This window comes from Corvus brachyrhynchos, unplaced genomic scaffold, assembly GCF_000691975.1.
Source record: "Corvus brachyrhynchos isolate BGI_N302 unplaced genomic scaffold, ASM69197v1 scaffold83, whole genome shotgun sequence".
Lineage (NCBI taxonomy): Eukaryota > Metazoa > Chordata > Aves > Passeriformes > Corvidae > Corvus > Corvus brachyrhynchos.
The window spans coordinates 12,640,737-12,654,648 of record NW_008238464.1 but is presented as its reverse complement, the minus strand read 5'-3'; the positions used below and the strand labels follow the sequence as shown (position 1 = coordinate 12,654,648).

The following is a 13,912-nucleotide window of genomic DNA, read 5'->3' as shown; positions in this document are numbered from 1 at the left end:
TGACTAAAGAGGGGATTTTTTTGTGCTTGCAATTTAAATAGGATAAGGTTAATATTTTCTTCCCAAATGTAATCTCTTTCTTCAGTGATAGGGTATCATGTTTCTAATTTTATTTACAGGGGTGGATCACTAAAACTGAGATTTGGATTAGGGTGTGGATTTATATCCCTGCTTCTCCCTCTAAAGACTGGAACTGCTTGTGTCTGGACTCATCTTTTCAATTAATTTGCAGTAATTAAAGGGTGCTGTGTGGGATGGGGCTAAAGAGAAACACAATTAAAATGTAATGGTTCTACTTTGGTATCTGCATCCTTATTTATTTTAAACCATCTTCAATGCTCTGATGAGTTTAAGTCTTCCTGTATCACATACTGTGCAAGCAGAAATATGTGAGTGAACTGTTGCCAATGGCTCTGAGCAAGCACTGGGCATGTTTCAGATTACACTGTGTTTTCTTGTTTGGATCTGATCTCCTTGCTAGGAGAGGCTGAGAAAGGCAGCTCTAGGGGATTTACTTCCAGCAGCAGCAGCAGCACATGATCCATCAATCGCGTGATTCTCACCACCGAGGACTAATGGGGAGGGTGAAGAAAAAGTGAATGCTGTCTTGGGGAAGCAACAGCATTTTCTTCTGCTTGTGGGCCCCCTCCACCAGTCGAACATTTCATGGCTTCTCCAAGGTTAGAAACCTACTGCTGCCCAAACCGGGATGCAGCTACACAGCTAGTGATGAACTTCCAGCCTGAAGTGTTCTGCGGAGTCTGCATTGGCAGTGCCTCCATCAGTCTGCTACTGACCATCCTACAGCTCCTGCCGAAGAAGGGACAGAGCCCACGGAAGGTGCCCAAAGCCTCCTCCTCCTCTACCATCCTTCTCCTTATCTCCATTTGTGACATCCTTGGAGGCTTAGGTAAGTGCCAGCTTGATGTCCCTTGCCATTGCTGTAACAGGTTCTTTTTGCTCTGAAGTACTACAGACAAATGAAGCTGGTGAGTGGACAGTAGAGATTTCTGAGGGAAGCATGCTGTATGTGTTCACAGGAAGATTTGGACTAAGTATGATCAGGAAATTATGAGTCTTTGGGGAGAAAGTTCTTGTTTAATAATCATAATGTGGAAGTGAAAGCTCTTGGCAAATCTACACCAAAATCTCTGCTTTAAAACCAGTTAAAATCTAGAATGGCAACTGGTTCTCAGAGTGAGGCACAAAGTGGAGGTGATGCAGCACACTGGAAACTAAATCTGACATTAAACATTTAGCCAGTCCATAGGAATGCATTTGAAAACCACTATCCTCTATCTTCTTAAATCCTTTTTGACCAAGTGTGCCTCTTGCTCATGTGCCAGCTGCTTCTCTTGGGCACATCATATTGACAGCAAATGAGTTTGACTTGCAGCTGCACACAGATCGTGCTGGACACAGGCTTTTGAAATGTGAGTAAAGCTACCTTATCAAGGACAACCTGCTGCCCAGACCCTGGCTGATAGTCTGGAGGAATAAACCAGCAGAGACTAAAACAGAATGCACGAGTCAAAATGAAACTAGTATTGAGCTAGTCCCATCAGTCATTTGGTCATTTTTCCCCTCAGTCACTTACTGCCAAACTGGGTATAAATTATCATGACGTGCTATGAAAATACAGGACACATTTGTTTCTATGGTAGCATTTCCCCCCCTCACATTAGGTAGTAGAAATAGTGCTGTTTTGTCTCACTCCTGGGAGCTGTGTGTGTATCTGTGTATCTGTGTGTCTGTGTTTCAGGTCTTTTCCCCTTTCATACCCAGCCAGGTCCTCTCACAGTACCTAATAAGTACCAATACTAAACCAAAGATTATAGGGGGAAATAAAGAAAGAGATATGGAAAATATGTATGTGCATGCACCTGGAAAATGTCCTTTCAGTCAGGTGAAGACAACAATAGATAAAGTTATTTTTCTCCTTTCCTCTTTCACTGGCAAACTAAAACTAGTTATCCATTGTTGGTTTTGCATTAGACTCACTTCGATGGGTGGAAAACAGTTCATTCTTGGTGGGAAACATGGTCATTTTGTTGTTTCCTGTTGGTGCTTTATTTCAAGCAAACCCAGAAAACCTCACTAAAAAACTCTAAGTTTATTTTTAAAAAAGGTATTGTTCTTACCTAAATCAGAAGCACTGCTTTGTCCAGTCCTGTGACAGAAGGAAAAGAGCTGCTTGTAAAATGAAGGCAGAGAAAAGTGAAAAATAACTCTTCTGCAAGGAGGGCTTTTATAGAGAAGTGAATATCAGTGTATGAATATATGCCGGTAAATAGTTATTTAGTGTTCTGTGTCAATCTGTTAAATGCTACCTAGTTTATGTTAGGGAAGCATGTGACAGCATCTCTAAGTAAGTGAGATTCTAATCTATGTAACATTTTAAGTCCCAGCAGCTTCCGACTCTTGGAGCTACTGTCTCTGAGTGATTACACTGACATTTAAATAGCACAGTTGTCCCTGCTGTGCTCCTCTGCAGCCATTGCTTTCCTGTAGACACACAAAATCTGGGCTGCGATGTGAAATATGTGGCTAGGGAAAAGCATGTGACTCAAATCACACCAGCACATTCAAAGCACTAATACATTTTTTTTCTTCAGGTATGATCTTCAGGTCAAGTGTATGGCTGGGCTTCCCAGGCTTCATAGCTGACATTTCTGTGTCAAACAGGACTGACGTGTGGCCTTCCACTTTCTGTGTGGGGAGTGCGGTAGGTACAGAGATCATCCATCCCCCTTTTCTTCTGCTCCCAATTAAGGGTCCCTCCGCATGGGGAGTCTGAAAGGAAAACTGAGTCCAAAGGGAAATGTGACTATGAGTCAGAGCCTGGATATGATGGTTTCAGCCTCTGCCACACCCCTGCAAGTGCGTTCATGCCTCCCTCTGAGAGCCTGGGTCAGGGCGGGCAGGGTGGTGATGGTGCCATATGGTGTGTGTAAGGATGTAGGGCAACGCAGGTCAGACTGATCCCGGGAGTTCTGTGGTATTCACTCGTCACAGGAGTGCCAGGGGGTGGAATACACCAAAGTCAGAGGTGTGGAGCCATAAGGGTATAAGCAACCCCAAAGGGCTGTGAACCATTGTTTGGGTTTGTGCTGGCACAGCACCACAAGTGCCCCAGTGGCTCTGTCGCACTGGCAGCGCAAGGTTATCGTCTCTGTCAGAAACTGCAGCCTGTGTGGTGGCAGCAGGGACCTCCTGAAACCAGCAACTTGAGTAGCTCAAATTAGCTTTTGTGGATGAGAGTGTGTGTTTTAGACACAGAGGGACAACAGGATAAATATACTCAAAGCCACAAATGTGCTGGCAGAAGGTCTGTCCCTGCCATGAAGGATTTCAGCTCAGATAGCTGGGCACTCAATGACTGCATCAGGCCAAGTCTAATTAAGTGTCTTCTGGATTAAAACACAAGAATAAGAAAATGTAAATGCATTCCAAAAGTACAGATTGAAACTCAGTTCCAAATTTTACAATCAAAATACTGAGACATATAATTTGAGCTTACTGTACAAGAATAAAGGTCACAAATTTTACCAAAACATTGAGAATGACAAGTAAGACAGATCATCGCTTTACCCACATGCAATAGGAATGTAGGGTCCCCAATGAAATAATGCATGAGCAATAGCAGTATTAACTTTGCAATTCAAAATTCACAATGTAGAAGGGGGTAGGTTGCATGAATAGAAAATTATACAGCTCCACTAGTTTTAAAATAAAACAATATGTGCCAGATTGAACTCACTGTGCTTTATATGCCTATATAATGGCAGTTTCAAACATGATAATGTTGTGCCAGGGACACAAATATAAATTGTATACATCTATCAATTCTCAGTTCTATCACATGTGTTTAAGTTTTGCTTATTAGATACAAATGTTGTTTTTTTCTTTGAGGAAAAAGCAGAAACCTCAATATCTTGCAGCAAGAATGTCCTATTCAAAACCTGTTCCTCCTCATGTTTCCCTCTCTGGCCCATAAAATATAAAAAAGTATTTTTAAGCCTGACAGGGTACTATATTCAGACTGTTTTTCATTTGAATTTCAGGTTAGATGGTGAGGAGCATAGTGGTCTACCACAATTTTTATTTTCCCTTACTTAGGCTCCAGGAAAATACTGTAATTTAAGTAATTTTATATTTAGATTTAACTGTATTGGAATGAAAACTAACCCTTCTTTCACTCATTTTCCCTAACGTAATCTCATGTGAGTTAATAAAATGTTTCCGATTCTATTTTATTTTTCTTTTAGTACTATTGTTTTATTTCTCTTAACCACAAACCTATACAAACTCCAAATAGTGAGGCTTTTAGACATCTCCTTTCAATGGTTTGCAGGGGGTTTCCCTTTCAGGCACTGTAGCAAGATGTGTCATTTTGCTAAAAACTAAGATATCATATGAAGCTTTAGGGTTTAAGTGCATCTGATTTATATTATTTTTGGAGACAGTCTTGTCTGTGTTGGATTTTCTGGAAAGACTCTGCAGATTATTTTTGTATGTGTGTGTGTGTATGGGTAGTAAATTGTGCATTTTTCAACTGCAGCAAATATGTAAATATGATGATGAAGTTATGTGCTGAGTGCTATGGGTAAAGTGCATTAGAAGGAAGACTGGGATTTTATTTTTCTGCCTCCTGTGCACTAGAAAAATGTCATGGCGTTTGAATTAAATACCAAATAATTCATGCCACAAATTACTAGAGGTAGGGTCTACACCCATGGTGAAAGGAAATATTTCTCAGCTTGATTTGCCTTTTGGAGGAAGGAGTGTTAGATCTCTATTCACTGACATTTGGCTCAGTAACAAGTATGCTGATTTCCAGATGTAAAATGATGCTACTATGGAGCCCTGGTAAAGGATATTCAGATAAGAACTGAAAGACAGCTTGGAGGGAAGATAACATGAATATTAAAACAGTCCCAGACTATTATAAACAGCCAGCTCCTATGGGGAAGAAATGTGGAATTTATATACAGTGGCAAAGTAAGGTCACTTATCTTATATAAGCTCGTGGGAAAAATGCATAGGGTCAGCTCAAGAATGCTGTGATATTTAGCTTGACTTGAACCTGTTTCCTTTGGATTTTTGTTGAAGAAATCAGCCAGGGAGTTCAGTAGGGATATTTTTCCGGAGAGTGAGTGATTTTCTCATTAATGGTCTTTTATTCTTAATAACCATCTTGTGCTTGAAGGAAATACCCATCACATGCAGAACCCACAAATGCATAGGCACACTGTGGTTATGACTAACATCAGTTATATTTTTGTGCCTCAGCTACTGAGAAAAAACTGAAATTTTAACCTAAAATTAAAACATCCTTGCTATAAATTTCTGTGGGCTTACAACATTCAGGTTAGGAATGGAGAGGTAAATGACAGGTTTTCTAAATCAGAAAATAAGCTGTGAAAGCAAATGCTGTTCAGCTTACCTATGACTTGACCCATAGGCTACAACAATGCTGTTCCTGTGATTTTGAGTAAGATTTCATACTTCATAATCTCATCTGGAAAATATACACATTTAAAGAACAAATCACCAGGCCAAAGGTTAGAGTCCCTTCCCTGCCCCAGTGGTACTGGAGAAGCAGCTGTGACATTTGGCACTTCTTTCCCCTCTAGATGTGGATCCAGCTGTTATATAGCGCTGGCTTCTGGTGGTTGTTTTGCTATGCTGTTGATTCTTACTTGGTGGTGAGAAGATCAGCTGGACTGAGGTACCAGAGTTAAAGCTCTGAATTTGTTTTTCCCCTCCAACACTGTATGTCTCTGTCTGCAGCTGTCTAAGGGTATAAGTGAGGCTTGTACAACCATCTGATGTTCGTACCATAGGGGTGAATGGTGTTCTAAGTGCTTAAATATCCAGGGCAATGCTCAGATACTGATTTATGTCCAACTTGAATTTAAATGTAACTGAATCCATTCAACCTTTGGATAAATATGGAGCAAATTGTGGTCTATAAACTTTATGTCAATGAGATGACTATTTTTGTCCCTGCTCTGTATCCGAAATTGATTCTTGCAGCAAAAAAAATAGTGTTATCCTGAAAATGAAAAATTCAGAGGGGTAAAGTGCTGAATTTCATACAGTTAATTTCGTATAGTTAATTCCATTTTTTTTTTCTTTTTCTCTGATTTTTTTTATCCATTTCTCAGGGAGGGTGGTCATTATTGCCCTTCCGATCACACTTCCAAAGTCCCTCAGAAAAAAATATGTATTTACTATATATTTTTCTGCAATGCCTGTGACGAAAGAACTTAAACCCTTTGGAAAGTACCATACTTTAATGCCAGACAGAAAATATAATATGTCTCTAAGTTGTTTGTTAGAAGAGCAAAATAACCTTCAGTTGCTGCTGCTAAATGTGCAATTACGTGACTCTGTTCCCAGATGATAGAGAGAAGTCAGGTACTAAGGATATGGTTCTTCTGCAGGTGTAACCAAAATGGGGCTTTTTGAGTTAACTTTAGACTGTTGAGGATAAACCTGATTTTGTAAAGTCCCATAGTTCTAGTCAAACAGCTGGGACCTGCCTCCTTCCCCCACCCCTGTTGACCAAAAAACTCATGAGTATTTGGGCTTGATTCTAAGATCAGAGTAAACACCAAAAGACTTTCTACAAACACAGGTCTGAATCTCCCTAAGATAGGAGCAGTATCCAGCTCTGAAAGTTAAACATAATTTTCTTCAAATCACAAAAGCTCCATTCTTAAATTTTAATCTGCTAATTTGCTCTCTGCAAGAGAAAATAAAGATGCAGGGGTTCCTTCTTAAGAGTAGGGAAGAAGTCTTGTCCTCTCCACCTTATGGGGTGGAGGGGACCGGACTTCTATGTGCAAGGCTGAATGACTGCTTTGGCTCATTCTTTTTCTGAAGGACGGCCACCACCCACCTGCTTTCCTTAGTTTAATGTACTGCCAGTGTTGTTCTGCACCATTTCCTATCTGTAAAGCTCTTTTTCAGTGAGGGTCCTATTTTTACATTGCAATGTGGGAAGTGTAAGGTTCGATATCTTTAATCGTGCCTGTGGTGTTTGATGCCTGCAGTACGATTGTGCTGTACCACATGATGACATGGGGCCTCGCAGTGATGCTCTGCGTGGAAGGGATTGCTCTGCTTTACTACCCTTCTCTCTCCAGGTAAGCAGGCTCTGGGAACAGACTGTGAAATCGTGGCACTCTCTGGTCATTTGAATGTCTTTTGGTCAGCTTTAGAGACAGAAATTCAAAAGCTGAGCATTTTGATCTTTGCCAAGGATGTCCCACTGAGTCAGTGAGTATGCTCAAAATACCTGCCTGGGCTTCAGGGGGCCCTGAAGAAATATGCCAGGGAATACAGGCACTTGGGCATGCTGTGATACAGCTTCTGCTATGAGCCACCCTTCTCCTGTTCCTGGTTTTAGCTTTCCTTTCAATTTGAGAAAAATACACAGACAGTGCATGTTAAAAATCAACTCTGTCCCATGTGAACTGGTGGTAAAGGTCGATGAATTAAAAGTTTTGCATCTGTTTGCTTCATTCCTTTTTTTTTTTTTTTTTTTAAAATTAAAGGTGACATAGATAGAATAGCCAGAACTGTCAGCTGTGGGGAAAAATATTGCATAATCTTTTAATGATTTCTTTTCAGCTGTGAAAATGGCTTGGAACATGCAATCCCACATTACATCACGACCTATGTCCCACTCCTGCTAGTGCTTGTGGCCAACCCAATCCTGTTTAGGAGGACAGTATCAGCAGGTATGTTCCTAATGGCCAGCATCCATCAGTCTGTGTTATTTAGCAACATAGCAATAGTGTAGAAAGTCGTGACTTTGTACTCAGTGATGTGGGACAGCTCCTTGTTAAATCACAAAGATACAGCAAAGGGTGGGAAGCAGTTGCCTACTGAAATGAAGACACCATTTTCATGGGGAATTTGCCCTAGAGACACACTCTGATTACACACTCAAGCTATTCTGTTATTAATCTCTACTGCAGATTGGCAAAGGTGTTTCCATGTTACTTGATTTAAAGAATTTGAGCGATGTACAGTTGATGCTTAACTCTACTGTAGTTTTGGTACCAACCTTGAATTTGGAATGTAATTTATTCTCGTTGGTGAGATCTGAGAGTTGATTTAACTTCTCAGCAGCCCTAGAGCAAAAAAAGCAATAAAATGTGATCAGAATTTTGTGTCTTCTGATTCTGAGATTATGAAACAAATGGGAATTGTACACAACTCAGATGGGATCTGAGGTTCCAGTTTAATTTATTATCCAGGGCTTGGAAGAAATGAGACTGAAAAAAAGCCACAGATTCAATGCATTCTTTGCATGTAATATGATCAGTGCTAGATGTTTGCAGTACCTGAATTTATCTACACATTGATTATATAAAAAAGCTGGAGAAAATCTGGTATTCTCAGTTCAGTCTTTATACCATCCATCCTCTGTCCCTCAGTCATAATCATTTTCAAAGAAGCAGTTGTTCTTTTTAAAAACTGTCCCCATAAAAAGTTGTTTGTTGCATATTTGTTTGTGCATTTGTATATTCCTTGTGATATCTGAACAGCATGTGGCATAAGTTTTTTTTGCTGACATTACATCTTTGAGTTACAGATGTGTAGCTAATGCTGTATCAGGGACACAATGAAAAACAATGTGCATAATAGGATAGAAGGTATTCTATTTAAACATCACATGATAAGTATATAATTATATCACACATTATATAGAAGGTACACTCTACCTTTTGTTATAAAATAGGAATATGTCGACCATACTATTTAATATTGTCAGTAGGATTGAGAGAAAAAAACCCCACCTAGTGGGATATCTTTTATTTTAGGAATGCAGCTGTGTGTAATTATTTTCCTTTAGTATTAGGCTATATGTGAGATTCCTTGAAAATGGTCCTTCCAGCTCTGAACAGCTGCTGGAGACAAATCCATCCATTCCTTAGCTCCCTCTTTCAGGCCTCTATCTTCTGGATTTTTGTGTCTAAGCTAACAAGATGTGCATATATTAATGAACATAATTGTATACTTTTCAGTTGCCTCCTTACTGAAAGGGAGACAGGGGATTTACACAGAGAATGAAAGACGTCTGGGGACAGAGATCCAGATGCGCTTCTTCAAAATTATGCTGGTGTTTGTTATTTGGTAAGAGGTGCATTATTTTGTTTTAAACTGCCTTTTTCCCAGAGGGAGAGAGTCAGGGACAAGAGTGAAGACTGATGGGTTGCTTCATTTGTTTGTCTTTATGCTTGGAAGGGAAGGTATCTAAGGAAGAAGCAGTTCTAAACTAGTTCACAGAGGAGTTGAATCACTCCTGTAACATCACGAGGCTGTGAGGAAATGATTAAATGTTTAACCAACAGAAAAGCAAAAGCAACAAGAAACAATAGCAAAAAATTCCCAGTAGGTTGGGCATAGACTGAAGCTGTCTGGTACAGCAGGCTCCCAGCTCTGTGGGCTGATAGATGGCTTTCTGTAATCAGCATATCTCAGAGCCTCTTGTCACCAAACACATCACTGAAAACCTACAATAAATGTGCTTCTGAGTCTGGCTTCATGGCTCTGACTATGATCATACAATGCAGCCACCTCTGTGCTCTGCAGTTCTCAAGTGTCTTAAAAAACCATGGATATTAACTGAAAATAAAGGAAATGACAGAAAAGAAAACTCTGCACGATTGTGTGTGAAATTTTTTATTACTTAATCTTTTTTTTTAATATTCTGTCTTCCTCCATGAAAATAGTACTTTGGCATAGGACAGAAAAGTGGTAGGGAGGAGTGGAGTGGGACAACAAGAAATGGTCCTGTAGCAGTGAAATGAGTGGGCCAAACTTAGCAGTCTCTACATCTACTTAACTTTTTTATACACAGGTGTATTAATGCATGTTCCATTGCTTTAAAAGGCTGAGCAGGGACAAAGGCTGCCTCTTTTATCTTCTCTTGGCTGCTGTCTACTGGAGTGCTCTGAGAGGAAATTAATGTTTTTTGGGGGGGATAGCAGTCTTCTTGGCTTGGAAGTGAAGTTTCCGATGTGAAGGTTGGGGTAGCCAGCATAGAAGGGAGTGAGGGACAGCAGGATCCTCCATCATGGCTTCCTGGAAACTTCTGAAATAATAAGGAACAGAGATGCAGCCAAGCTCCCAGGGCTGTGGAAAGAAAGCCCAGAGGCACCACAGAAGTGCATTGCAACCTAAGGAATGGTGGCCAGCTCGATTATCTGGGAACAAGAGTGAAAGGAAAGGCCAATTTCCCATGGACGTTGTGGGGACATTTGTTTATTTCCATTCTGTCTCATTCTGGGCTTTCCTAATAAAAAATAAAATCACAGCTCTGGTTTAGGATTTTGCTCTAATAAAACATAAGCTTTGGAATGTAAAAACTTTCTCAAAGGTTACTGGAGGGAAAGACTGAGGCAGTCTCATCTCAGAAGCATAGGGAAGATTCCCTTCCATCCCAGAAGTCAAATATGGAATGCTTTAGTCAAAGACAACAGGTTGGGGCAACACAGGATAGAAGAGATGCCTACAGATTTGAGAGGGGAGAGCAGGAGGTTTTACATTGTGATAAAAATATAATTGTGCAAAGGACATATATAAAACCTCTTAGAAAGTATGACATAGATGCTGATGGTTTACTTTCTGAATTTCTTTTACCAAATCAGGCTTGATTATGCTCATCCTTATTTGGAAACAGATATTACCTTTATTCAAAATAATTGTTAGCATTTTCAAGGATTTAAAAGTCAACTTTCTCATTGCTTTATAGTGTTTTCTAATGGACATTTTGGAATTCTTTACTCTAACCCTGAAATTTTAACTCCAGCTGGAAATCCTGCAGCCTTTTAAAAGTGCATGTGTTTGGGTTCCTTGTCTGTGAGCACAACTCTTCTAAGGCACGAGCAAAAGAAATCAGCATGCATGATGTTCCCATTTTAGATCACACTTCCTTCTCAGTTTTATTCTGCAATTTACTGTTCTGCAGCAAGTTAAAATTTTCAAATTTTTTTTCTTTTTTTTATATTGATTTATATTGTCTAGGCCTGGGCGAGTAGGTGAGTGTCTGGTCCCTGATCATGATCTTAGAGACCTCCTGGTCCCTTCAGATTGAGATTTAACAAGAAATCCAAGCATGTTGGGCTCAATCATCTTAGAGGTCTTTTCTAACCTTAATGATTCCATGATTACAAAAATCTTACTGTCCTTATAATGATTTTAATTTCTATAATTTGAAGGTAAAGCGTATTTTACATGCACATACATATGTAACTGTCCTTTTCTTCTTTGCTCCTCCCATAGCTGGTCATCCAATATCATCAATGAGACCCTTCTGTTCTATCTCGAAATGCAGCCAGATATCAATGAAATGCCCCTGAAAAACCTCAGAAGTGCTGCACTGATCACCTGGATTATAATGGTGGGTCAGCTGTGACATTGCTTAGTCTTAGAAATCACTGTTGTAAGACTGGTGGAACAGCCCCAGGATAGTGTGTGGTTTATGATTTGAGGGATATAAACCCTCTGAAAATCAAGGAAGAAAAGCAGAAAGTAAGAGAAATGAACGAGCAGTCGATGGGAGTGCTTTTCACATGTAAACTTTGCCAAAAATGTCCTAGAGGCCAAATTTTTCCCCCATTTACTGGAGTATGCATTCTCTGTGTGAGAGATCACTACCCATTTTAAGATCCAGAACAAATAACTACAGTGATTTCTAGCCTAACCTTGCTAAACTCTGCCGTAGTGCAAGCTGCAAAGTTTTAGCACACAGTTCCTGAAGGTTTCCCAATTAAATGAGGATTTCATGGAAATTCTCTGTTTGCAACTAGGGTGGGGTTTTTTTATTATAAAGAATTATTGCATCTTATGTCATGACATTTGGATCATTATTTGGGAACAAATAGGTAAAAAATCATTCACACAAGACACCAAAAATAGCTGTGAGATGCTGGTCTCTTACTGTACCCTCTTTTCTCCTATTAGAATATTTGACAAGGGATTTTTCAGAGGTGACAGTGCAGGTTCATTTTTCAAGAGAATTTATTCTGGAGCTGTTAAGTAGGTGTAAGGCCTGAGCATGCTTTGTGTAATTAAGCATTTGAGCAGTTTGGTATTGAAAGATTAAGCGATGCAAGTGATGTGATACCACCTCCTTCTCCTCTGACAAGGAGTGAACACATTCATGTGACAGGGACCTTGCTCTTCCTCACCTGGAGAGCAAGAGGTCAAGTCTGGGGACTGACCTATGATTTTAATTGGTTATAAAAATAATTTCCTTCTTTTCCTATGAGAAAAATGGGAGCAGCTAAAGCCATTAATTTGTTAAGCATCTCATGGCACTGGGAACAGAAACAAATTTTTTGGTGATCACTTGGGATTTTCTTTTTCAGTGCCTCTCCCCATTTTTCCATCCCACTTTGATGGACATTTTCACTGGTTCAAGAATCAAAGCAATTCCAGACAGATCAATTCCTGCTATTTTTAAAAGCTTGACTGTCTATGCTAGTGTCTCCTCTCATATATTTGACTTGGCTTGTAATGAAATATATATGTGCTTTTGTGAATAAAGAACGTCTAGAGCTTGTGGGGAAAGTTAAAAACACACCAAGGGGTTGACTAGCTAAACTTCATGCTAGAAAATCATTTGGTGCTTACTGCTTACTGTTATGGCCTCAGCGTTTTGGAAAACAGGTCATGGTATTTTTCTCTTATCTGTTTGTGTCTGTGATGGCCACAACACACATTTTTTATTTGTGTGCAAGTAGCTTATTTTTAAGTCAGCAATCATTCAGTGAAAGGAAAGTTTTTAAAACATGCAAAGCATTTTACTGGAGTTGAGGATGAAGCCTTCCTTGCTGGTGTAACTCCTGCTGCACTTCTCTTTCCTAGGGGGTTCTTAATCCCATGCAGGGCTTTCTCTTCACGTTAGCTTTCTATGGCTGGACAGGATGGAGAGTGGACCTGAAATGGCGAAAAAGAGAAATACCCTGGGAATCTATGTCCTCATCAACTGTGGGGGAAAATGCCTATCCCTCGCCAGTGAACTACCAAAGCAACATCCATGATTCCAAGAAGATCTTGACAACTGACAGCCAGCAGACTGATGAGGCCATAACCATGTTGTCTGAAGCTAACACCAGCAGTGATGAGAGATTAACCAGAAGCTCTCCCATCTACCAGGGCTGGTAGTTTTCATGTGCAGAGCTGGATCTAACTTTTCCTGGATCTAACTTTTCACATTGTCAATACTCACAAAGCCACGTCAATGTGTGAATCACTGCATACTCTGGAATAAGGTTTGTGCTCAATGGCTTGATGTTGTTTCCTGTAACTTGTGAGACTGTGTGAGAGAGTGTGTGAGAGATATGGTTTATGTCTTCATTCGCCTTCTAGGAGACACATGAACAGGTATAAAGGCTTGAACCTTTTTCAGCAGGAGGATATCTCTGAAAAAATATTTCCTACTTATGATTAATTTTCATTCATTTTGTTTTAATCTCTCTTGTAACTTCCTTATGGTAGAAGAGTCTTTTGTTTAAATAAATGGACTATTAATATGTTGGGTTTTTAAATGTGTTGCCTTGCTTGTCTTGCTCAGCATAAAATTCCTCATCCAGAATTACAGCTCTAGGATTTCTGAGGCACCATTTCCAGCCTTGCCAGTCTGGTAAAGCATGAGTGACAACAAACTCTGACTTAAGCACAAATATTTCCTGTTTGTGTAGACTTTCACTGACATAGTCTTCTTTCAGCTTGTTTATGTGAATTTTTGGTGTGGTTTTATTTAGGGAGCTGAAAGGCTTTATTTTAAAAAATGGAGCCGAGCACAGGCTCCACAAACACTTCAGAACAATGATTCCAGTTCAGATTCAAGAAAAAATAAACCGTCAAACTATCTTTTAGTATGGAT

General features: G+C 39.8%; 1 protein-coding gene across 1 annotated transcript; it reads left to right on the top strand.

Annotated features, from left to right (window-relative positions):
* Positions 1 to 498: 498 nt before the first annotated feature.
* GPR143 (G protein-coupled receptor 143) lies at positions 499 to 13,574 on the top strand. The gene is made up of 8 exons (XM_008635885.2): positions 499 to 910; positions 2,616 to 2,725; positions 5,637 to 5,731; positions 7,062 to 7,154; positions 7,642 to 7,751; positions 9,045 to 9,153; positions 11,305 to 11,422; positions 12,892 to 13,574. The coding sequence occupies exons 1-8, from the start codon at positions 667 to 669 to the stop codon at positions 13,189 to 13,191; spliced, it is 1,179 nt and encodes a 392-aa protein (XP_008634107.1). The 5' UTR covers positions 499 to 666; the 3' UTR covers positions 13,192 to 13,574.
* The last annotated feature ends 338 nt before the right edge of the window (positions 13,575 to 13,912 follow it).

Excerpts from the sequence above, each read along its gene's own strand:
- GPR143 (XM_008635885.2), top strand. The coding sequence starts at position 667 with ATGGCTTCTCCAAGGTTAGAAACCTACTGCTGCCCAAACCGGGATGCA. Across the intron at positions 9,154-11,304 it reads ATGCTGGTGTTTGTTATTTG|CTGGTCATCCAATATCATCA; the intron begins GTAAGAGGTGCA and ends CTCCTCCCATAG. Across the intron at positions 11,423-12,891 it reads TGATCACCTGGATTATAATG|GGGGTTCTTAATCCCATGCA; the intron begins GTGGGTCAGCTG and ends TCTCTTTCCTAG.